Here is a 25,706-nt window from a genome sequence, read left to right on the forward strand (position 1 = left end):
ACACTTTTAATGGCGTTAAAATATTTGTATTACACGTTAATATTTGTATTACACTGACAGTCTGAAAGAACCAGCTCCTTATTTTTGTCAATTTACAAAAAATTCTTCATTGCTAGAAATGACTGGGCAAGTTTAGATTTTTTCCCCCTCTCCCCAAGTTTGAGGGGCTTTATTGGACCTGTGCACTCTATGTATGGGCCCTGTACAAATGTCTAGTGTTGGGCAGGGTAGATATGTTGGCATAGCACTGGGTAGCATGAATCTTCCATTGGGGTTGCATGCTTTTATATCTCTAGGACTCTTATTGGAAGTTGAAAATTCGGATGCCACAACTAGAAAATCATGCACCAGCAAGATCACTCCAGGCAGAAATAAATAATTAATTAAATGAAATACATTTTGCACACATTATTTGGCTGCATGATCTTGTAAGTTAGAGTTTTTCATTTGCAAGTGCAGAAATGCTGCAGTTTTCACTTTTTTCCAGGGTGCCCTAATTATAAAATAACAGATTGGTAGGGAAGCAGTAACAGGATTCACAGAGCACCATAGGCATAGCCAGGATTTTTGTTAGGAAGGGGCAGGACTTTTGTTAGGGTGGGGGCAGAACCAACGTGATTGGTCAGTTAATTATTTCTATTTTCACTTGGTTGGGGGGGGGCGCTCAACTGCCCGCCCCGCTTGGCTATGTCCATTCAGAGCACTTATTACCAGCAGGGACAATGGAGGGGAGTTTCGGTGGTATGTTGTTGTTTTTGCATATCACCTTTCTTCCAAGGCAACTAAGGCAGTTCACAACATTAAAACACTAAAACAAAAACATGATATAAAAGAAAGATCCACAGAGGTCTCTCACGCCAACTGGGAGCTGGTGATATGTGTACTCCCTGACCACAGGCTGATATGTGTGCTCCTTGGCCTGTGGTCGTTCATTTCTGTTGGAGCATGCAGGTCTTCAGCAGCCGTAGGATAGGAACTGCCACAACATTTCTCTAAGGCAGCTGATGGTTCTGTGATGAGCTGTTGGTCTTGGACCTTTTCTTTTGCAGGGATGGTGGCAAACATTGTTTTTCCACCCCTGTTGTGACCTTGGAGTGTTGTCCAGTGGGGTTTTTCCAGTTGGGGCCTCCTTCAGCTTGGCCCAGCAGATGATGTGAAGGAACTATCATGCTGTGACATGTTTGGCAGTGTCTTTGGGGGAGGGATGAAAGTGCCGTATGCAGAGTTCTTACAACTAGCAGGCTGACTTCTGTTGATGTAGAAAGGGATCTAATTCTTCAGTGGCTTGAGGGTCAAGCACTCCAGGATGCATCCTTCCTTGCTAGATTCTGTATCTCATCAGCCCCTATCCTCCTTTTTTCCATGAAATGAGACAGCCTTCAAATGTGACAGATGCAAAACAGCTGCTTCTAGCTATCTCCGGCACATTGCCAATATATCCTTGTAAACAGGAAATGTGAACTGGATGTCTCATTTTGCCCCCAAAGGCATCTTTCCCTGTCAAACACCAGCAACTTTGAATTGTTTCCCACCCACCTATCCTCACTATAAGCTGGCCCAGAGGGAAAACCTCAGCCTGCTTGATTATTTGGAGCAATCATATCAGCTTCATGTTTTGGGGCGAGAGGTGGGTATTCTCAGCGGTACCACTGTGTGTCAGAAACCACAATCTTTGCCCTCCCCACAAGCCAGCTAGCTGCTTACTAGTCTTAACCCACGGCAAGAGCATTGCGTCTGCTCCCTCTTGAGCGGCATCTAGCAGGACAATTGTTTTCCCCCCTTCTCTGCCAAACCACATCACAAGGCTTTACCGGGGGGGGGGGTTGTCTTCACCCAAGCCTCTACAAGTTACGCTAGAATTCCTCGTTTTAAATCTTATAAGTGTATCAGGATGAGGTTGAGGAAGGCTGACCAAAACGGGAAACACAAGTTGTTTAACAGAGCTAGCAATTTTAAATGTTGCACCAATGGCTTTGTTTCCACAGTATGTGCTATTTATTTCTGAGTTCTCCTCCTCCTCTGAGAGTGTGCATATGAGACTGAATTATACAGTCAAGCCATAAGTCCATTTAGCCAGCAGTTGCTTCTACACTGGCTAGCAGGGCTCTCTTTTTTCCCTGCCCCTTCAGCGGATTTGACTAGTTGACCTTGGGTTCCCATCCAGTTCTGTGATTCTGTTATTCTACCTCCTTCAGCTGGTGGGAGAGAAGAGATTGTGACCTGTGACTTTCTGCCCACAAACCAGGTGCTTTGCCACAATCTGTGCAATCAGGTTAGCCTTTCCAATGCTAGCAAAAATGTTTATTCCCCACTTGCTCAGCTGTTATGGAACTATTTTCAAGATCACAGGATATCTAATTTTAGACCTGAGCCAAAAGTTCTCTTGAGAATTCTTGGTTTGAAATTGTGGAGGGGGTTGAAGCTACACACACGGCTGCACCCTTTACCTTTTCTATTGTTGCTGGTTTCATTATGGGAGCTACTACCCACACTTAACCTCCCCCCATTCCCCCCCCCCTTGGAATATTGTTGCGCAATCATGTTGCATTGTTCCAAGGGGCATTCAGGGAGGGGAATAATAGGTAGCAAGAACATTTGCTGCCAAAACAAAGCTGCCTTTCCCCTCCAATCCCCCTCCCCGTTTTTCGAAATATATTTTTATTGAATTTTAATAATGAATCGGTTTCGAGGGTGGGGATAAAGAAAAACTGTTTTTTAAAAGTAAGTTGTCACAATTTCCAGGAAAAAAACCATAGGATACAGTTATGTGATTTACTAAGTGAGTACCAAGAGAAGGAGGACACATTGTCTGTCATTGCTAAGGGATCCATGGCCTAAATAAAAAAATAACATTTTTTTATTTCTAAAAACGAAGACTGAATGAATGAATAAACTATATTACAGTCACAGGCCAGTATAAGAGAAACATATGAATAAAATAGTTGATGAATAAGAATTGTTAATTAAAACAGGTACAAACTAAAAGACACGCAGTTAAAACAACTATAAGGGTGGAGCTTAGGGGAATATTGGTCTTGCAATATGGGCCTTCAGTTTAGGACTGGTTTCTAGCACAAACCATCCTTGGGCGAATATCCATCATGGCAGCGCAAAATCTAGCAAATGAGTATGTAACATCTGGGTTTTCATCCCGGAGTAGTAGGGAGATGTTGAGTTGTTCTGTGCATCCTGGGAATTTGTGCAGGATAAATCTGGCTCGTATGTCTACATAGTACTGGCAATGGAAAAGGGCATGATCTGTTGTTTCCTGCTGCCCGGAGCCCCATGGGCGTTTCCTCTCCTCATATGGTGTCTTCCTATAACGTCCTTCCTGAATGTCTGAGGGGAGGGCCTGACAACAGGCCAGAGTGAAAGCCCTTCACTGTTTTGAGATTTCAAGGTTGGTTATATACAGTGGACGTGCAGGTTGCGATTCTGCGCATGCGCAACTGCAGAAACTCGGAAGTAACCCGTTCTGGTACTTCCGGGTTTTGGTGGTCCGCAACCCGAAAAAACGCAACCTGAAGCAGCTGTAACCCAAGGTATGACTGTATGGCATTTGGGAGGTGAGTTATCTTCTGGTTTCACTAATTAGAAATTTGGGGGACCTGGCTAGGCCAGCTTGGCATTCTGTGTCTTCCACACGCTGTTTAATGTTTCTTTTAGGTTGTTCATGCCCCATGTCAAGTAAAATCTCTGTGTTGAAGCCTAGAGTAGTTATTATATTTTTCACAGCTCGTTTCCATGTTGATTGGAAATCATCCTTAATAGTCAGGGGAGCAAGGCCACTCAGGAAGAAAGTCTCAACCAGTAATTAAGAGTGGCAAGCCACACTCTGGCCTCAATTCTTATGGATCCAGTTTCAAGACGTATGGTAGCATTGGAGACATGTTTAGGCACTTGTAGAAGACCATATAACAGCTGTGCAATCAATTTAGCCTCAAACAATTTGAGGGCTGCAGGTATATCGTGTCCACCTGAGGTACCTGAGGATAGCATTTGTGCTTCTGTGGGCATTCCTTGCAACGTAGTCACCGTGGGCTTTTCTGCTTCCCGAGGAATGTGGGGCTAGACCCAGATATTTGAAGCAGGTGACCTGCTCGATCTTGTGACCATTGATGTACCATGCATGTGGTTTGGGCCTCTTGGCAAAAACCACAATTTTGGTTTTCTAGTAATTGAGCTCCAATTGACCCTCCTTGCAATATGCTGCCAGTGTTCTCGAGAGGCTTGTTGCGTCATCTGCGTAAAGCAGCACCGGAATATGCTTTCCTGTGAGTTTTGGAGGGTGGAAATTCATATTGTGGAGGTGGGGAATCATATCATTTATATAAAAATTGAATAAAGATGGGGCCAATATGCATCCTTGCTTGACTCCCTTCTTGGTCTCTATTGCGTTGGATAGATGTCCCTGGAGGGAACATGGCACTTTTATCAAGGTCCCTTCATGTGCTGTGCATATTAAATATAGCAAGCATCTGTCAAGTGTGGAAGTCTCCAGTTTTCCCCATAGCTTTATTCTGGAGATGGAGTCGAAGGCTGCTCTGAAGTCGATGAAGGCCACATAGAGAGAGAGAGACAGTATTTCTAGATGAGTACTTCTCTATTAGGTGTTGGAGAACTAAGCCTTATAATATATATAATTATAATAATGGTTATAATACCATATTGGTCCGAATATAAATCATACCCGCAAATAAGCCGCACCTTTAAAATTTGCGGGTGTGGCCCACCTCCTGGCACTACTGCCCTGAATGGGGGGTGGCTGGCCTTGGCACCCTGCTCCCCATGCCGGTGCCAGTGCTCGATTCCACGCACGCTGCATGCCTGACTTCCAGCACTACCAACTCCTGGTACTACCTCCCCAAGCCAGCGCCAGCGCCGGCTGCCCCACCCCCACCCCCATTCAGGGCAGTAGTGCCAGAAGCTGGGAGTGCAGCGCTCGATTCTGAATATAAGCCGCACTTTAACTTTTCACAGTCAGAATTTGGGGGGCAAGTGCGGCTTATTTTCAGGGCAATCCGGTAAACAGATAATTTAAAGCTAGCCTCCATCCCATTTCATGAAATCACATGCATTGTGCAGTCAGCCTCCGTCATACTCTGCTTATTTCCCTCATGCCCTTTCACTGCAGCTAGTTCAGGTACTTTTTGCCTCCCCCCCCCCCATTTTAGTAGACCTTGAATAAAAATTCTTCTTTTTTTGCTCTCTTTCTCTCCCCCCGCCCCCGGCTTTCTTTCATTTAGTTTGGCAATACCTGCTATTGCAACTCTGTTCTGCAGGCACTTTACTTTTGTCGTCCGTTTCGGGAAAAGGTTTTGGCTTACAAGGTCCAGCCGCACAAAAAGGAAACCCTTTTGACATGCCTCTCAGAGCTTTTCAACGACATCGCCACACAAAAGATGAAGGTGGGGGTCATCCCTCCCAAGAAATTTATTTCCCAGCTGCGGAAAGACAACGGTAACTAGACTTCTTAAATCTCCATGTCCACTTCAGTGTTATGCATCCTTGGGGGCCTTTCAGGTGTTACTTTAGTGGCTTGGGAGCTGCTTCCTAGAGGAACATGGAGATGGGGGGGGTGCAGAGAGGGTAATGTATTGGTTTAAGTGTTGAACTGGAATCTGGGAGACCAGAGGTCAAATCCTTATTTGACCATGAAGCTCACCTTGGGCCAGTCACTGCCTTTCAGCCAAACTTACCTCTTAGGGTTGTTGTGGCGATTAAACAAGGAGGAGAGAGCCACAAACAAACAAACAAACAAACAAACAAGTTGTTGTTGTTGTTAAGTACCCGCCCTTCACCCTGTTGTCCCAGAGCAGGTTACAATATTAAAGCACAACTGTAAAAACAGTTTAAAACAATTTACAATAACAAAAAGAAATCTGTAAGAAAGAATGGGACATGTATGGGACAGAAAAGGCCAAAAACAGCAGAGTGATGTGAGGTTTGTTGGGGCCCTAATCTTATTGCAGGAGAGAAGAAGCCACTCGCCAGTTCACTCCAGTGTGCTTTGTTATTCACCCCTCCCAATGCACACCCACAATAAAACATAAGTTAGAACTGTTTATAACTATTTATAATTTAGATCCTGCTGAGATCAATGGGACAAGATGGCCATGGCTTAGTCCCTCGTTGAAATAAACGGGACTTTAGTGCAGCTGCTTTAGCCTGGATCCTGCCCATTACCTGGATATTTGAGATGGGAAATTAGCTGCTGATATGGCACTTGTTGACAAGTCTGAAATTTATGATCCTGAAGGGATGGCATGAATGTACATATCCAGTGTTGAAAGAGTGGTTAATGGAAGTCTGGAAAATTAAAATGATGCCAAAATTAACTAAATTAAGAGATAACAGCCAACAGATAGCAACTTCTAATACTTTGTTCCCTTTTACTAATTTTGTGAACAATAGCGTACAGCCTGGATATTGAATGCTGAAACAGGGGAGTGTGTTTTCTAGAGGCATTTAAAAGTAACTACTGTGTCCACCACCTTCTGCCCTTGTGAGGGTGTCCAGAAGGTTGGTGCCCGTACTAAGAAGACCCACTCCCTAGGTGTCATAGGGCAGCATCCCAGGGGCTTCAGTATAGCCAGCAAGGCTTTGTCTGTAGATCTTATCCATTGGCCAGGAATGTCTGTGGGGAAGTGGTATGCTAGGTATCCTGCTTCTAAGTTCTTTAAGACTTTATATGCCTTAGTACTGGGAATCTCCATAGTGGATCCGCACTTTCTCTGCTAGATCTAATATATGCGTATAAAAATACATGCAGCAATCAATCCAGCTTAGTTTAAAAGCGCTCTGTGCCTCAGCCAGTCAGCTGTGTCTTACCTAAGCCTTGTGTCCATTGTCAGTCTCTAAATAACTCTCCAGACTTAATGAGGCAGAGTGGAGCACCAATATCAAGTGGCACGATTAAGAGGAACAGTATTACGCAGTGCATTTCACCTCCTTCTGCCCCACCATACTTCATCTTGGAAGTAACTGAAACTGTACGCTGTGAGTGACCTAACAGCATTTTAATCACCCTTCCTTTTGTTTGTCTTGCACATCTTCATTGCCAGAACTCTTCAACAACACCATGCAACAGGACGCACATGAATTACTGAACTACCTGCTGAACAGGATTGCTGACTTACTACGAGATGAGAAGAAGCAGGAAAAGCAAAATGGCAAGCTGCGGAATAGAAGCAAAGGGGAGAAGGTGGACCGCACTTGGGTCCATGAAATCTTCCAGGGGACACTAACCAATGAAACCAGATGTCTAACCTGTGAATCTGTATGTTGTTGTTCTTTAAATCCCCCAAAGCTCTTCCTTATCCAACAATAAGCCATTAGAGTATGTTGGTCCATTGATTTCAGTGGGCCTACTCAGAGTATGACTTCTTTTCTTTTTGTTCATTTCTGTCCTGCCTTTCCTTCAATGAGCTCAAGCTGGTATACGTGGTTCCCCTTCCCAGTTTTATCCTCACAACAGCCCTGGTAGGTTAGGCTGAGAGACTATAACTGGACTAAAGTCACCCAGTGATCACTCTCTCTTGGTGAGGTGTGATTCAGACTTATGCTACCACCTCCTGTGCATGCCTCTTTTTCACTTCTTGATTCCTCACGATCACAGAGGAGGGGTTTTTATTGTGTGTTGTTTGCAATAATTTACTCTGTTATGGGATACCAAACAGAAGGGGCACAAGGTCCCACAATGATGTAGGAAAGCAGTTTTGCAAGAAGTGTGATGTGTCAGTATTGGATCAGAGGTGAAGAACCTCATCGGGGGAGGGGGGCAAATCTGGCCCTCCAGGCTTCTCCATCTGGTCCTTAGAACTCTTCCTAGGCCACATCCATTACCAGACTTGCTTCTCACCATCCTTGAGTGTTTTTGCTTTGCTAGAATGTGTCCTAGCATGCTTGCCTGATGAATGCTAGAAATTCACATCTGTTTATTTGCCTTCTTCACCTCTGGCACCACCCACCAGTGCCGTGTGGTCCCCAGAAGGTTGCCCAAATAGAATGTGGCCCTCAGGCTGAAAAACATTCTCCATCCCTGTGGTAAATGCTGGGGAGTCTAGTATGGTGATAACTTTGGTCTTACCTGCTTTATTACATTTTAAGAGTGCTCTTCATTCATTCTGGATCCCATAATGGGATACAAATAATATTTAAACAAAACAATTGCTACATCTAACCAATAAAACACAGTTTAAATAAAATAAGGAACACAGCAGCTGCCAAAGCAACTTAAAGAAAAGTGTCAAGCAAACTTTCTTTGCAATGGCCAGTAACTACACAGAGACCTTGAACAATCAGATAACTCCAAAAGCTTGGGAGGATGAGTGATTTTTTAAAAAGCAGGTTCCAGAAGCCCAGTAACACCAAGACCATCAAGCTAGGTGATTGGTGGCACGTCTTAGGTATTCCAGCAAAGGCCTTGTATATTTAGCTTCATGGCTAGTATGCTAATGAAATGAAAAAATGAGTCAAATAAGAAGGTATGAATATGTTGACTACTTTGGGGGGGGGGAATCTAAGGTAATCCACACCATACATTTAAAGCACATTTCATGCATATGACTCCTCGTTAATGGTGCTTTGTATTTCAGATCTGTTAAGAGTAAACCACAGCTCCCAGGATTCTGGGAACTGAAAGCCATGTGCTTTAATGTGTGGTGTGGATGTCACCTGTCTAAGATAGCCAGGGGAGATTTAAGGTGAGTTCCCCATAGACTGAAGGAGTAGAGCAGCCTTCACCACAGCCTGATACCTTGTTGATGTTTTGGATTGCAGCTCCTATCAGCTGCAGCCAATACCCTGATAGGAATTGTAGTTCAAAATATCTGGAGGGCACCAGGCGGGCAAAGGCTGGAGTAGACAAATGGCTGTAAGCCATGGCAGCTATATGGAACAGTCAGTGTTATCAATTTTGCTGGTTTTTGTCATCGTACTTTAGACTTTCTTGATACATCTGCCTTATCACTCTTGGAAACAGGTTTGAAGTTAAAATCTACTTCACTTGATCCAGCAGGGCTCTTCTTAAGACGCATTTCAGTCTGAAGAAGATTGAAATAGGAACCAGTTAAGTCAGCCAGCCATTAATTTGCATCGTTTCCTGGAACAAATCCAGTCAATCAGCATGTCCTGCATCCAAGGAACTACATGACTTGCTTTGGATGTGTTTCTGCTATATGGTGAATTGCCTTTGAAAACAAGAGATGAGCTTCCAAAGCAGTGTGTGTGTGCGTGCGCGCATGTGCACGTGTGCGGGACTCCTAAAATAGCTCTCTAGATCCTGACCTATTTCAGAAAAGTAAAGTCCTAAGCAGAGGGGGGAATCTCGAGTGGGCTTTTAAACTTAATGTGCTTTAAAAATAGCATTGGTTTTGATACCTGCTCCATTCTAAAGGGATCTTCTCAGCCGACATGGCGCAGGTTGTGAAAATTTGGTTCTGCGGCAATTGCCTGTCGCCAATGCAAGGCTTTCCAAAGGCCAAACTAAATATAACCCCACTCACACAATTAACAGTTGTGTGAATGGTTTGTTTTTTTAAAATATAAATAGCAATCACAGGTGAGCTGAATTCAGAGCCAATCAAGGGAGTAGTGGGGAGGGGTTTAAACCTGAACAGGCCCAGCTGCAGTCCCTGTCTGGGTTGGATGGGGGAAGTTGCACATGCCTTTGCACTGGAAAGAAGGCTTCCTTTTGCACCAATGGAATTGCTGATCGGACAAATAGTTTTATGCTTAGTTTGTCATTTTATATGGAGAGGTGTTCTGTGTGGATGAAACTACATGTAGCCTGCAACTGCCACTTATTTTGAGAAGAGGCTGAGCAGCTATCTGGAAGATTCGGGACACATAAAAGGAAGTATTCTTATTCAGTGCATAGTTAAACTATGGAACTCACTTACACAGGAGGCGGCGATCGTCACGAGCCTGGATGGGTTTAAAAGAGGAATAGACAGTTTCATGGAGGAGAGGCCTATTGATGGCTATTAGCCATGATGGCTGTGCTCTCCCTTCACAGTTAGAGGTAGCAGTGCTTCTGAATACCAGCTGCTGAAAGCCACAGGAGGGGACTGTGCTCTTGTGCTCAGATCCTGCTTGCTGGTTTCTCACAAGAATCCTGTCTGGCCACTGTGAGAATAGGATGCTGGACTAGATGGGATCCTGGCCTTATCCACCAAGCTCCTCTTATGCTCTTATCTTCAGCAGTCTTCAACCTTTTCAGACCTGAAACCTTTAACTCCAACCAGCAACGTGAACCTTAGACTGGAACCCATTTGCAGCTTCCCATTGTGGCATTCCTCTAGGAAGCCCACATCAGGCCACGAGGGCAATAGCCCGCCTCCTAGTTTGTTTGTTTGTTTGTTTGTCTGAGCACCAGATTTAAAATACAATAGCTTCTGAACATGGACGTTTTAGTACAGCAGGGAAGGGGAACTAGTCAGGGATGAAGGGAGCTGAAGTCCAGCAATTGATCCAACATGTCCCCCAGTATATGAAGAGAGGCAATAAGAGGCAGCATGGGGCTCAACATTGATTCTTCAGCATCTTTTAATTATTCCTTGTCTTTATTTCTCACTGCAGACATACCAGTTTGACAGTCATTCCTTCTCTGCAGGAAAACCCTAGGAATTGTAGTGTGGGGGGAGGGGAGCAAACTACAATCCCTGGGGTTTGCAGGGGGCAGGGGGAGTTATGTCACGTAATTTTGTTGTCTGTTTCTTCCTTGCCTTCCTTTCTTCCCTGGCTTTCTGTTTATCTCTTTAAAAAAATAAGGATGAAAAAATTAATTAAAAAACCCAAATGTTAGTGGAACTGGTATGCCCCTACTGGGGTCAGGTCATGACTAATTTGGGGGTTGCAACCCATTAATAGAAAGCCAGTGGTCCATAGCTGCCTTCCTCAGTCTAATGCCCTCCAGATGTTTGAGATTACAACTTCCGTCAGCCCCAGTCAGTATCTGGAGGCTGTCAAGTTGGGGAAAGCTGATCTATAGCATATGAATCTGTATTATAAGCTGTGGTATTGATTTATGAGTGTGAGAGGATGCTGCGTGTCAAATGATGCTTGACTGCATGAGATCAAAGAGCCGTGTCCATCATTCTCTGCAGTATTGCCAAGGATTCTTGGGTACTCCTGTTTGGTTCTCCCCTTCCTACCACTTTTCATTGTTTCTGTGTCCACCCCTACTCATACTTCCATTTGAGTATAGGCAATCCTGTGCGGGGGTTCTGCGTGCATTGGCGGAGCTTGCATAAGCCCGCTTGCCCCCGCTCTGTCCCTTTGCATGATGTTTTTGTGGTGTTTGGGGGCTACCTCCAGGTTTGGCAGTGTGCAATTAGTTTGGCAGTGTGTGTGATTGCACATTATTTCGACATGCCTAAACCGGAAGTTGCCTGTATTAAAGATGTCTTCTTTCTTAAACTTGAAACATGACTACTAACCATGGTGGCTGTGCTGTGCCTCCAAAGTCAGAAGCAGTGATGCTTTTGAATAGCAGTTGCTGGAAACTGCAAGAGGGGAGTGTGCTTTTGTGCTCACATCCTGTTTGTAGATTTCCCACAGACACTTGGTTTGCCATTGTGAGAATAGGATGCTGGACTAGATGGACCAGTGGTCTGATCCAGTAGACTTTTCTTACGTTTTAGCATTTCTAAACTTGCTTATTTTTATTCCATTTACCCTGCCTCTTTTTTTCTTCTTTCTTTTCAAGGTTAGCAGCAAAGATGAGGACTTTCTGGACCTTTCAATTGATGTGGAACAAAATACATCAATAACTCACTGTTTGAGGTATTTTTTTTTTTAAAAAACCCAAACACCTCAAGAGCTTCCCAGATAAGCACTTGTGTAATGCTGTCAATATATGACACTTTACAGGAGCCTTTTGCCAACCTCCAGATCATAGAATCCTAGAATTGAAGAGTTAGAAGGGACCCCAAGGGTCTAAGCCAATCCCTTGCAGTGCAGGATTTACAGCTTAAAAATCCCTGGCAGGTGACAATCCAACCTCTGTTTAGAAACCGCCAGTGATGTTTTGGCGATGGTTGTGCTCGCTAGAGTTGATGGGAGTCATAGTCCAAAATGTTTGGAGGTCACCATGAATACTGTTTTACTGAGAGATGTCATTAAAAAGTTGTATCCTTCCCCAAGGAACATATCCTCTAAATTTTGACAGATGGGTGGAGTGGGGAGAAAAGCCAGAGTCCGCATAGCAAGCATGTTGGTGACTTGTGCAAGTCAGTTATTATTCTTATTGTATTAATTTAATATCTATACTTCCCTATATCTGAAGGTCTCAGGGTGGTTCACATAAAATATCAAATACATAAAATAAAAACAAACCCACAACCCAATAAAAAACAAAAGCCCCAAAGAGCCAGCATTTTTAAAAAGGGTATAGGATGTAGATCAAGTCAGACAAAGGCCTGGTTGAAAAGGAACATTTTTGCCTGGCTCCTAAAGGTGTATAGTGAAGGCACCAGGCAAACTTCCCTGGGGAGAGCATTCCATAGACGGGGAGCCACTGCAGAGAAGGTTCATTCTCGTGTTGCCACCCTCCTGACCTCTCGCGGAGGAGGCACTTGAAGAAGGACCTCAGTGGATGATCTCAGGGTCCGGGTAGGTTCATATGGGAAGAGGCAGGCCTTGAGGTAGTTTGGTAGTTCACCAGACCTCAGCCACTGTGATGTATCAGCAGAGCATACAGAGCCCCAGCAGAATCTTCAGAGATTTCCTGCTCCCAGCAGAACAGCTTCCAGAGTCCCCAGGTACAAAGCAAAGTGAAACAGTACTATCTTCTATATAAAGTTCTTCTGGGCTTTGAAGTAAAGATAACGTGTACAGATAAATCCGCTAGCACTACCACCATGTAAAAACCACAGCCTCTTTTCTTGACTCTCACAGATTCAGAGTTGGATCCTGACAGCATCAGGACAGAACACGGACCTCAGGACATACACAAGACATACTGAAAGCTAGAGATTATTATACCCATCTCTACACCTACCAATGGGAGGGTGAATGACTCAGCACCCTTATCTCAGAGCATCCAGACTTAGGGGATGTGCTTCCTCCAGACATGAGCCCAAGCACTGTCATTTAACCCATTGTTCACATCACACCAATGAAGGGATGAAAACGAGCAAATTCACTTATGCTAGAAATGGGAAGCCTTGAGAACATAGGAAGTCACATGGGGCTCCTTTGGAAGGAAGGGCAGGATATCAGTTCAGTCAATCAGGTAATCATCTGCCTTCTACTGAGTTGAGTAACAGGGCTGGACATGAATGCGACAGCACTCTGTGGTTTCCAGCATTCCACCATTGATAGCATTACCCTCATCCAACGCATTATCGCCTGTGCAGACTAGTAGTGGTTTTCCACAGATCTTATTTCTCAGCACTCATTGGAGTTGCTGGGATTTGAGTTACAAGTTCCCTATCCCTGTGGTGCAGAAATGCGAGGAATGGAGCCTTAGGAACATGTGACAATAAATCATGTGACAGAGGAAGCTTCAGCCTCATCCTGCCGGCTGTCCAGTTTGTGGGCCGGATGGGATGTGAGTTTTCTCCTGCGAACCTGAGTTTGCTATAGTATAAATAAAAAACAGATTTATTTATCTCATAAAGTTTATATACTGCTTGATTGTAAAACAAAACAATGTGGTTTACAAAACAAAACAAAAAAATATGAAAAGGAATTAACAACAATAATTTAAAACTTTCAAAAAATTAAAATTATCAATAAATTGAAAACAAAACTTGCACCACCTTTCTAAATATCTAGGTAGGCTTGTCTAAATAAAAGTGTTTCTGGCAGGTGCCAAAAAGAGTACGGTGCAGGCGCCTGCCTGATATCAATAGGCAGGGAGTTCCAAAATGGAGGTGCTTCCACATTAAAAGATTTTAATGTACCGTATTTTTCGCTCTATAACACACACCCGACCATAACACGCATGTAGTTTTTAGAGGAGGAAAACAAAACAAAAAATATTCTAAACGAAACAGTGGATGTATGTGGATCCATGCTTTGTAACCACGTTTTTGCACCACTGTGACAGTGGGTGCATGATTTTTTTGGTGCAAACTGTAGCCATGGACATGCTATGTGATCTGATGGTGAATTTGGGGTGACCCAGTGCAAAAATCCTGAGGATCCATTTGGATCCGTGCTTTGTAACCACGTTTTAAGTGGGGAGGGAAAAGCACTCAAGGGACAAGGAGCACGCGGGGGGTGATGGAGAAGGATGCTGCTAATAATGCAGAAGAGGGGTTTAAGGGGAGAAGGCTCTTCTCCTCTCCCGCTTTGCTCCTTTAAAGCAAGCAGGCTCTCTGTCCCTCTCTCCTCCCCACTCAGCGGCTCTTCTCCTGCTTTGCTGTTTCAAAGTGAGCCACGGAGGAGGGAAGGAAGGGGAACCATGGATCATCTGCTCACGACTGCAGCAGATCCCCACCACCACCCATAGGCATTCCCTCCATAACACGCACAGACATTTCCCCTTACTTTCTAGGAGGAAAAAAGTGAGTGTTGTGGTGCCAAAAATACGGTATTTTTAATCTTTGTTGGAAGCCGCACAGAGTGGTTGGGGAAACCCAGCCTGATGGTGGGGTATAAATAAATTATTATCATTATCATCATCATCATCATCATCATCATCATTATTATTAAGTGCTTACAAATGCGGAGCAGGTATTAATGTGGCACCTGAAACAGTGCCAGTTCCACCAATTGAAATGGTTGAGTGGGCATAAACGGGGTAAGGCACTCTCATAGGTAAACTGCTCCCCAATATGAGGTATGAGCAAACAGGAGTTCTTGGTTGGTGGTGAAACGCCTGAATGTACTAACTCAGTGGTTGCCAATTGGTGGTCCATGTAACCCACCCAGGGGGCCTATGACACATACCTGTCAATTGTCCGGAACATCCTGTTTTGGGGGGCTGTGCTCTTGTGTAGGTCACACGACTTGCACAGGAGCAAGGTGCAGAAGACTCACATCCTGGTTTTGCACTGGGACTCATTGAGTGCTGTTCACATAACAAAAACTATGACAGAGATACCAACATTTTCAAAAGTAGGGGATCCATGGCTTTGGCTTTTGAAAAATGGGATTCGCAGTACTTGGCTAATTGCCCTAACTGCCCTAACTCTGATTTAACTTCCCATTTTTACAGGAAATTCAGTATTTCTGAGACTCTGTGCAGTGATCAAAAATACTACTGTGAGCAGTGTCGCAGCAAACAGGAAGCGCAAAAGAGGTAAGCCTAACAGCTATTGGTTGTTGCATTTTTATGTCACTTTCCCTCCAATCTGCTCAAGGCAGTAGGCATGGTTCTCCATCCCCTTTTGTTCTTACAATAGCCTTGTGTGGTAGATTAGGATAAGAAAAAGTGATAGAAAAGTCCATTCGGAATCTGAACCTGTGTCTTCCTTTGTCCAGCACTTTAATCATTAAACCACCCTGGTTCTCAATAAAAATAAGATAGGTTGGTTACAGTTCTCTTTTGTCTGAATTAGGGACAATACATTATATAGAGAGCCAGGTGTGTCTGCTGCAATACTATGAGTACAGAAAAACACCAAACATGATATTGCATGTTTACTGCTTTGGTGGTGGTGTTGGTGGTGGTGGGAACTCTCCATGCTACAAAGCAGCACTTATTTCAAAGCAGCTGCAGTTTGGAACAATTTGTATTCCCTAGACTTTCTGTCGCTGAACCCCCCTTTTTTTGCTTGCTTGTGGGGTGCCCCACTTTTGTGATGGATTTCTTGAAACTATGCCTGCTGAAATCTCAGGTGGTGGAAGGATGACTAAACTAAGTTTCCAGTAGTCGGGCATTGGTTGAGGGTGCACTGAAGAAGCTCTGTGCATGACTTTCAGAATCTGAATCAATTGTTCAAACCTGTTTTATAAAAGGTGATGAATGATTTATGCAAAATAAGAGACTGAACTCAGCAAGTTGCAGAATTCAGCAGGCACAAAACTTCGTATTCTTGATGCAGAGTGTTTGAAGGTTTACATGTGGAGGCTGCGACCCTGATAAGCTTCATCCTGTGTGACTTATGTAAAAGAAAGCTGTCATGTCTCAATACAAAGCAGGAACATATTTTGTGTTTTGAAGCAGAGCCAATCAAATATCTTCTGTTCAATATTTTCTCCTTTTGGAAAATGCCGACTGATAACCTGCAAAAACAAATTAAAGCCATCTGACTTGGATGGTTGGGTAAGAGTAAGTGTTACCACTTTTGCCTCCTACTTTTCTCACGGATACAGGAGAAAATCAATTGTTCTTATTTCTTAGTCAATAGCAGCCAGAGCCAAAAGGCAGAGTTCATTCTTTCTTCTGCTTTCCTTGTTGTGATGAGAGACGGATGCTTTTGGGCCATATAAGAAGTTGCTTTGAGTCCAGATGCTCCATAATGCTCTTTCTCAGCCTTCACCAACCTTGTGCCCTCTAGATATTTTGCACTCCAACTTCCATCAACCTCAGCCAGCACAAGAGGGCTTGTAGGCTGAGGCTGATGAGAGTTGTAGTTCAAAACATCTAGAGGGCAGCAGGTTGGCAAACAGCCGCACTGATTCTTCCCAATGTTGCACAAAAGAGGTACTGAGTAATGTTTCAGATTTGCTAATATTGAAAAAGCTATCCATTTATTTGAATAACCTACCATGTTTACTGTTTTAAACAAGCTTTCTTAGAATTCAGAGTGATTTCATAACATGGATTCCACCCTCCACCATCTCATTCTCTTTTGGTCTTATTTTGTGGACCTAGGATGCGAGTGAAAAAGTTACCCATGATTCTTTCTCTGCACTTGAAAAGATTCAAATACATAGACCATCTGCATCGATATACCAAACTTTCCTACCGTGTAATCTTTCCTTTGGAGCTTCGACTCTTCAACACTTCAGGAGATGCTTCAAACCCAGATAGGATGTATGATCTTGTGGCTGTAGTTATTCATTGCGGCAGGTAAACTATGAGAGATCACATGCATACCATGTGATATAGCATTTGCTATGTATTTGGGGGAAATATTTGTCTGTTCTCTGTCTGTTTGGAGACGTTCTGCTTGTAGGCTTCCCATAAGCGTTTGCTTGGCCGCTGTAGGAACAGGTGCTGGACTGCATGAGTCTTTGGTCTGTTCAAGCTTTCTCTTACTTCAGGGGTGGGGAGAATGTGGCCCTCCAGATGTTGCGGAACTACAGATTCAAGATAATTCGCCTGTGATAATTGGTTCCCTGATCATGTTGGCTGGGAGCTGTGGTCCAGCAATACCTGGAGGAACACAAGAGTGTCTTGCATGTTCTCTATTACAAGCCTTCTCTCAAAACATTTTAAAGGAAATCTTCCTACAGCTTTCACCTCTCTTCTCTTGTGCAAAGTAGTCCCCCTCTTGTTCATTCTGCTTCTGCTCTTTGGTACCTGTCTTCACCAGCTGATGACACTTCCCATAGGATGGTCTACCCTCAGAATTATGGAGTCTGGTGGATTTCTGAATGCTCTGGGGGATTTCCCAGCTGACATGTTGAGACTCTCATCACACTGTGGAATGGTGATGTATGTGGAGCCATCAGCATGATCTCTCCTGAGTGTATTCACCATTGCTGTGGAGCACATAGGTTGTCTTTGTACTCTAGTGACCTGCATGTCTGAGGATGAAGACCAGCTTGAAGAAGTGTGGTTGACCACCTATCCCCTTGACCATCTTGGCTTCTTAAAGTTGGCCATAGTAGATGGACTGGGTGGGTCCAGGGAGTGATCAGTGCTTCATTTGAGGAGGGAGAGGTACCACCCACTCTGAACTTCCTTAGAACCTCCTTAGAACCTCCCTCTACCTGTAAGTGTTAAGCAACCATCAAAAAGGTAAAGGACCCCTGACAGTTAAGTCCAGTTGCAGACGACTCTGGGGTTGCGGCGCTCATCTCGCTTTACTGGCTGAGGGAGCCAGCGTTTGTCTGCAGACAGTTTTTCTGGGTCATGTGGCCAGCATGACTATGCCGCTTCTGGAAAAACCAGAGCAGTGCATGGAAATGCTGTTTACCTTCCCGCTGGGGCGGTACTTGTTTACAAATATCACTTTTTGGGACAAGGGTACTTGAGAGGGTGGTGTTGGTCCAGCTTCAGGCATGCTTTGAGGAGACTGAATATCTGGATCCATTTCTGTCTTGCTCTGAAACTGCCTCAGTTGCCCTGTTTGGTGACATTGTTGATGGATTGGCTCAAAAAAGTGAGACTTGAGCACACTGTACTTCAATAGTTTTGCTCATATCTTCAGGGGCATTTCCACAAAGTAACTATGGGAAGCTACTGTTTGACACTGTGGGAGCTTTCCTGCGATGTCTTGCAGGGTTCTTGCAGGGATAGGTGGATGACACCCATCACTATCTGTCTCTCCTGTCTGAGTCAGGAGAGGTGGCTGAGGTGCTATACTGGTGTTTGGAGGTATTGGTGGGTTGGATGTGGACCAAGAAATAGAAACTATCCTGAAAAGACAGAGATGTTATGTGTTCCAAGTTCTCAAGTCAAGGACGTGGGAAGATGGCTTGCTCTGGACAGGGTTGCACTTCTGTGGAAGGAGCAGGTCTGTAGCTTGGGTGTACTGCTGGATTTAACATTATCACTTGAGGCTCAGATGGCCTCAGTGACTAGGAATGCTTACGTCCAGCTGTGGCTGGTTTGCCAACTACAGCCCCTTCTAGACAGCGATGACTTAACCACTGTACTCCATGCTCTGGTAACTTCCAGATTGGATTATTCCAACATGCCCTTGAAGACAACTCAGAAACTTCATCTGGTTCACAATGCTCCAGCCAGATTACTGGCTGGGCTTCCCTATAGAACTCATATAGCCCCTGTTCTAACACAGCTGCATTGGCTGCAGGTTTGTTTCTAGGCCTAGTTCAATGGGCTCACCCTAGTGTTTGAAATACTAATTGTCTTAGGCACCAAATGACCCCCTCCTTCCCTACAGACTTACTCCGGGCGTAAAATCAGCAGAATACCTGGTAGTTTGTCTTGGTAGTTCTACTGCCCTCAGAAGTTTGGGGTGGCGGTTGTATCCCTGCAGAGGGCATCACCTCTGGCAACCCCTAAGTTGTGGAATTTCAGATTTCAGGAAATGTGAAAGAGGCACCTCTTTGCTATGGCTTGAGAAGTATGTTTTCAGGATGCACACTAATCCTGTGCTTGTAGTTTGTTTTAACTGTTTTTAATACTGATTTTTAAAATTGCTGTCACCCACCCTGGGCCCTGCTAGTGAAGGGCAAGTAATAAATGTAGTTGTGATACTAGTAATAATAATAAGTCTGCATCTCAGAGGGTAGCTCACTAGGGAATGGCTGCTCATGACTGCAGGTGACAGATGACTGATAACTATTTTATATGTTACAGTAGCTTAATGTGTTCCATCTCATTTGTACAATCAAGGAAGAGTTCTCAAGTTGTTTTTAAAAAGCAAAAAACTATTGTTGGATTTCCCCCACTCCCTGCCGCCCCCTACAGTAATTTAAGACATTTGCTTGATGCGCGCACAAATTATACATGAATTAATGTTTTCGACTGATCGTTTAGAAATGCTGAGTTATTTGTAGAAGCCAGGTGTAGGCTGCTCCCATCTTCTCTGAAAAGGAAATTGAAATAAAATCTATTATTGGAACAATGAAATTATTTAAAGCAGTATAGTTTGACCAAATGTTTTTAAAGGTTTATATTTTCATGGAGTCAGCGCCACCTGGTGAGAATTCATCAGCACCGAGTTAACAAGGATAGCCAATTAAAAATGGCAAAAGGGAGCATTACCTGCACATAGGAGGCTACCTTAGACATGGTCAGACCGTTGGTCAGTCTAGCTCAGTAGTGACTGCACTATCTGGCAGTGGCTCAGGAGTTCCTCTCAGCCCTGCCTGGAGATGCTGGGGGTTGAGTCAGGGGCCAGCAGCATCCAAAGCATGTGTGCTGCCGTTGAGCCACACAGCCCTTTCCCAAAGAACAGTAAATGCCAATGAGAAGGGTTGCAGCCTAACCTCTACCCTGACTAGTTTGCCATGCACATGATATGTTTTCATTTGGAGGGCTGTTCAGTCTTGTGAACCGCCATCTGCTTGAAGTGGTAGAGCACAGACACAGATTCCCAGGTTGCTAAGAATTAGGCCTACATTGCTGTGTGGATCCTGTATTCGCACACACTTTTAAAAAAATCTGTAGGTTTCAGTGACAACCATTAATTTATGATATTAATATACCACCTGTCTGACTGGGTTGCCCTAGCCACTCTGGGCGACATCCAACAAATTAAAACATCACAGTAAAACATAAAACATTAAAAACTTCCCTATACAGGGCTGCCTTCAGATGTCTTCTAGAAGTCGTATAGTTGTTTATTTATTTGACATCTGATGGGAGGGCATTCCACAGGGCGGGTGCCACTGCTGAGAAGGCCCTCTGCCTGGTTCCCCATAACCTCACTTCTCACAGGGAGGGAACCGTCAGAAGGCCCTCAGAGCTGGTCCTCAGTGTCCAATGGAGGTGGAAATGTTCCTTCAGGACACTGAGGTATACAGGGTTAAAGGTGTTCAGGGCTTTAAAGGTCAGCACCAACGTTTTCATTTTGTTCCAGTGGTCCAAACCGTGGACATTACATCACCATTGTGAAGAGTCATGGTTTTTGGTTGCTGTTTGACGATGATATTGTAGAGGTAGGTCTATATATTATGCCAACTTCTCACACTCTGGTGATAACTCTCACGGTGTCTTGGATGTAAGTCATTGTCACGACACATTATTTAGGCGTTTAACCTTGACTGGTGAAAAGTGAGCTGCTTTTACCAGTCCCGTAAACACTTTTGGTGGTTGGTTATTTTGCTGTTGTTTTCTCATTCTTTGCCACTGATGGTCACAGAAGAATAAGGGTTCAAAGGGGGGGGGAGAGTCTTAAGAGATCTGCCACCAGGTGCTTTTGCATAGCAACAAGTGCAGAAGTCCTGGATGGGCTTCATAAGTAAGCAAAGAGCAGGATGGGGAAGGGAAGGAGAAGGGAGGCAAAAATTAATAAAGTTCCATCTTGAAGGTTGGGGTTCAGTGCAGGTCCTGGAACAACTGAAGTCAACTGATACAGGTGCCCTGACTTGAAGGTGGTTGATATTGAAAAGTGATTAAATTATTACACTCTGTTGGTTGCCTTGTTAAAGGCAACAACATAATTTCAAACGTCTCTTCTAACCATGGTGTGCAAACCCACTTCAAAGCATGTGTTCAATCTCTCATTTACAAAGGAATTGTGACTTGCATTTAAAATGGTTTACATAGATGCACAGGTAGTGCAAAATCCCGGTTAAATATCCAGAATAAAAGAGGATGATCACCCTGGAGTGGGGGAAAGGGAGGGACTGTTTCGTTCCTGTCCAGTTCCAGATTTGCCAACCAGAGTACCCATGTTACATCTGCACTGGACAAAATTGATCCCATTTACTGTCCACTGTCTAGATCAGCGGTTCTCAACCTGTGGGTCCCCAGATATTGTTGTACTACAACTCCCATCATCCCTGACCACTGGTCATGCTGGCTAGGAATGATGAGAGTTGTAGTCCAACAACATCTGGGGACCCACAGGTTGAGAAACACTGGTCTAGATCATGTTTTCTCTTCCCTGTTTGATTGGAGCAACATCTGTTGATGTCTAGACATAGCAGTCAATGGGTCAGAGTGCTGTCACTATTCACTGCTTTCCACCGGAGAGACGAAGGAGGCCATTTAGAAAAGACACTCTGGGTCAACACGAACTTGTACTTCTAAGTTTCAAGGCTATGAAGATGTAACTTTTCCAAAAATACAGTATTGATCCTGCAGTATTCTTGATATTAGGGCAAGGAACATAAGGGTGTTGGTTGCCATGAGACTGATGTGTTTTCACTTCCAGAAGCCAATAGTTTCGCCAGCAGCGTCAAAGTGTTTATCAGATTGTGAAAAATAGCTGCGGAAACGGGAAGAAGTTGTTTTCATGCCCTGGCTATTTTTTCTGAAGAACTGTTGTTGAAAGGACTGGCAATGAAAATTGGAACCCATTTCCTTTTCAGTTCTTAGTCTGAAAGATTTTTTCATGTGTGGAGAAAGTTCTGTTTGTTTAAAGGAAAAGATATTGCAACCAAGCTGTGTGGTTAATTAAGTGGCTTATTGTTGGGTGGGGAGGGGAGCCCTCCGCAATTTAGCCACTGGTCAGGGTTATGGGACCCTCAGGTTTCCCCTATCAGTTCTTCATTTTTATTACAGAATTGGTAATCAGCTGGTTGGTTGATGGGTTGTGTAAAGGTCTTCTCCCAGGGACCACAGTGTATTCTAGATCTAATGCCTATAACCCCATGGAGACAGAGCTTAGCCTCCTTTCTTTTCTCTTATATGGGTCTGGCTCCATATCGTTCCAGGACCACATCTTCCATATCTTCCATCAAGCCATAAATACAGTGTGTACCCTTCCCTTTGCCGTGGCACCTGCCTACCTATCTTGGGTTCCCCATTGACATTTGTGGCATGGGTTGCTGCCAGTCTAGTGTCCTGGGGCTAGGTTGGTTTCTGAGGTTTCCACTGGGGTGAGTCACCAGATCACTCTGGAGGACAGCTGTTCTTGCTCTTTTTTCTTTTAGAAATGGAATTCCGTGTCTACAGGTATTCTTTGTCAGTGTTATAGTTTCTGTTAGGGTGTCGTTGGCAAACCTTGGTGCTCTAGGGTCACCATCTGGATCCTGCTTCACATTGAAAGTGGCAAATGCCTGGATGGGAAGGAAGAATCCTCCCACCACTGCCTGTATGAGTCCTCAGAATCCCAGTTTCTCTCCCCAGATTTATGTGTCACCAAATCAGTAACTGCAGCTGCTGTTTTATTGATGGCTACATATCCATCCAGGATCTGAGTTGGTCTCTGCTGGATTGCATTGAAATAGCTTGTATCCAGCTCCCCCAGTACTACTATAGCTGGGCTCCTGAACCACTTTTCATAAGAATCCTTATCTTGGTATCAAACAGGTAGGGGTGCAATGGATCTCTTGAACCATTAGCCTCTGCTAGTGCATTTAAAGTCCCAGCAGACCTACCATGACTTTTCCACAGCCTCACTGCCCATGTGAGCCAGAAGACTGTTCATTCTGTCAGTGGCTCTATTTCCCTGGTTAGGGCCTGGATCTGAGTAGCTGTCATTGGTTTAATTCGAGTAATGACTTCTTGTTGCTGTATTATGAGCCCTGTGTTGGCTCATCTTTTCCCAGCTGCCTTTTCTGTTTTTCTTTGTGATGTTCTGTGAGTGCTCTCAATTTTTATTTAATCATCTTCTCCCTTTTTCTCCCTCGTAACTTGCCTCCCAGCACCTGCTAGTATCTCCTGACGTGACTTGTCTGATTCCTCCTGAATTTGTTGGATGGCTTATATCATATCCTCTGCTACCCAGTTGATTCTGTTAAATCAGACACTGGTATCAGTTGCCTGCCTTCCACCATTACTCAGGACATTGAGAGCCTGGTTATGCCTTCTGCTGTTTTTGTCCAGTCTTTGACTTGTTTTTGCTTTGGCTCAACAGGAGGTTGGCAAGGATCTGAATCACAGGTCTGCTCCTGTGGTGTAGTCATTGCAAGTCCCAAATGCCCATATCCCTTTTCACCTTCATATACAAACATTTCAAAGAATCATAGAAGTGTCACCTAGTATAACCCCTGCAATGCAGGAATCACAGCTACAGTATCCCTAGCAGAATGGCCATCCAACATTTGTTTAAAAACCTCCATGGAAGGAGAACCCACCACCTTCCGAGGGAGTCTGTTCAACTGAACAGCTCTTAATATTAGAAAGCTCTTCATAAGGTTTAGTCAGAATCTCATTCCGAGTTAATTTTAATCTATTGGTTTGGGTCCTACCCTCTGGAGCAGCAGAAAACCAGCTCATTCCATCTTCCACATTACAACCCTTCAGATATTTGAAGACTGCTATCATACCCTCTCTCAATCTCCTCTCCTGCCGGCTAAACATACATAACTCCCTCAACCGTTCCTCATAAGGCTTGGTTTCCAGACCTTTTGTTATCTTGGTTGCCTCCTCTGCACACCTTCCAGCTTGTCAATATCCTCCTTACACTGTGGTGCCCAGAACTGGTTGGTGAGATCCAACTGTGCCTTCGGGTTCTAATATGTCTAATAAAGAATAGTGTTGGCTATGAGAAACAGTGCTCCCAAGTTTATTTAACACATCTTTTAAGAATATAAAACCTCAATATTGGTGGTACTTATTAATACAACATAGATTTGGACAGAAATGGAAACCCCAGTTTGGCAGCCATGGGGCTTGATGAAAAGATGGGGCCACCATCACATCCATAGGTCTGCCTCTTGTGCTAGAGCAGAAGGCAGGGAACGGGGCAGGCAGACAAAATGCTGTGAACCTGAAGCTGGCACGGTTTTTTAGTCCCAGATGAGTCTTGATTGTATCATGTGCTGCTCTGGGTCCTGTGCATCCCAGGCTAACTCAGGCCCTTCACACACCTTGTTTCTGGGGTTTCCAGCCATCCATTTACCCAATCCAGCCCACCCCCACCCCAGTGCAAAAAAGGGGGGCTGTTGGATTGTATCCATCAAACCCAAAATCTACTTTTGCACTGTAGATCAATACTAACAGTTTTCTTTATATTTTTGGGTTTTTGCCAATAATTGCCAGTTTCTGAAGAACTGTGCTAGCTATGATAAATTAAATGTCTGCTTCTTTTTTACCTATACATCCAAATCTTACCTTCCATTACTGTATGGGCCTTATCAATGAAATGGATTTAGCACTGGTGATAAGTCCTCCTGTGGCGAAGTCTCCTCCTCCAGACTCCCCTCTTCTACCGCCGCAGGCAGCTGTCTCACCGGTTCCACAGAACCACACAAATCACTGGCCCTCCCCTTAGATTATCCTTCCTACCTGCCTCCTCTGCCCACACATGCCCCCACTCCTCGGGCTCCTGCCCATCGCTGACATGGAGAATCTAAAGGAATGCATTTCCTTTAACATTTTCAAATATTTTTAAATTAAATTGTAATAACAAGCAGGTTACAGGAAAAAACATATGAAAGTAAAATCAGTTTTTTGTTTGTTTTTTAAAAAAGAAAAGATAAGCTGTCACAATGCCAGTAAGTAACTACAGGGTAGAATTAATGCAATTTACTGTTGATAATAGACCATCTTAAGAGGGAAAGGATGCATGGTCTCTAATTACAAAGAGTTCCATAGCCTAAAGCAAAATACAGTGGTACCTTGGGTTACATACGCTTCAGGTTACAGACGCTTCAGGTTACAGACTCTGCTAACCCAGAAATAGTACCTTGGGTTAAGAACTTTGCTTCAGGATGAGAACAGAAATTGTGCGGCAGCAGCGGGAGGCCCCATTAGCTAAAGTGGTACCTCAGGTTAAGAATAGTTTCAGGTTAAGAACAGACCTCCGGAACGAATTAAGTTCTTAACCCGAGGTCCCACTGTAGCTTTTCTAAGATGATTTTCTAAGTTTCTATAGAAATTGAAAGCTTTTATATTTTAAAATGAGCCCCCTTTTTAATTAAAGTCCTGCTTGATTAATCAGTGGTACCTTTTTAGGCTAGGAAATATTTGTTTTTGAACAATTTTTGTCCTTCTGTAGTATACTTAGAGGTAATGTGTGGCTAATAATCCAAATTAAATAGCCGGTTGCATAATCCAA

The 25,706-nt window shown here is 44.0% G+C and overlaps 1 protein-coding gene across 4 annotated transcripts in view; it reads left to right on the top strand.

The window, feature by feature from the left end:
* LOC310754513 (ubiquitin carboxyl-terminal hydrolase 12-like) overlaps positions 1-25,706 on the top strand; it is a 49,492-nt gene that overhangs the window by 21,264 nt on the left and 2,522 nt on the right. Inside the window, exons 1-7 of one of the 4 annotated variants that reach the window (XM_083596518.1) lie at positions 3,298-3,400; positions 5,247-5,460; positions 7,065-7,279; positions 11,711-11,787; positions 15,170-15,253; positions 16,772-16,969; positions 20,616-20,694. In XM_083596518.1, the coding sequence (XP_083452644.1) occupies positions 5,403-5,460; positions 7,065-7,279; positions 11,711-11,787; positions 15,170-15,253; positions 16,772-16,969; positions 20,616-20,694 (711 nt within the window). In that variant the 5' untranslated portion in view covers positions 3,298-3,400; positions 5,247-5,402. Of the gene's footprint in view, positions 1-3,297; positions 3,401-5,246; positions 5,461-7,064; positions 7,280-11,710; positions 11,788-15,169; positions 15,254-16,771; positions 16,970-20,615; positions 20,695-25,706 lie in introns of those variants that run through there. The other 3 variants (XM_083596515.1, XM_083596516.1, XM_083596517.1) reach the window with 3 other exon arrangements.

Source organism: Podarcis filfolensis, assembly GCF_964270895.1.
Source record: "Podarcis filfolensis genome assembly, chromosome: Z".
Taxonomy (NCBI): Eukaryota; Metazoa; Chordata; class Lepidosauria; order Squamata; family Lacertidae; genus Podarcis; species Podarcis filfolensis.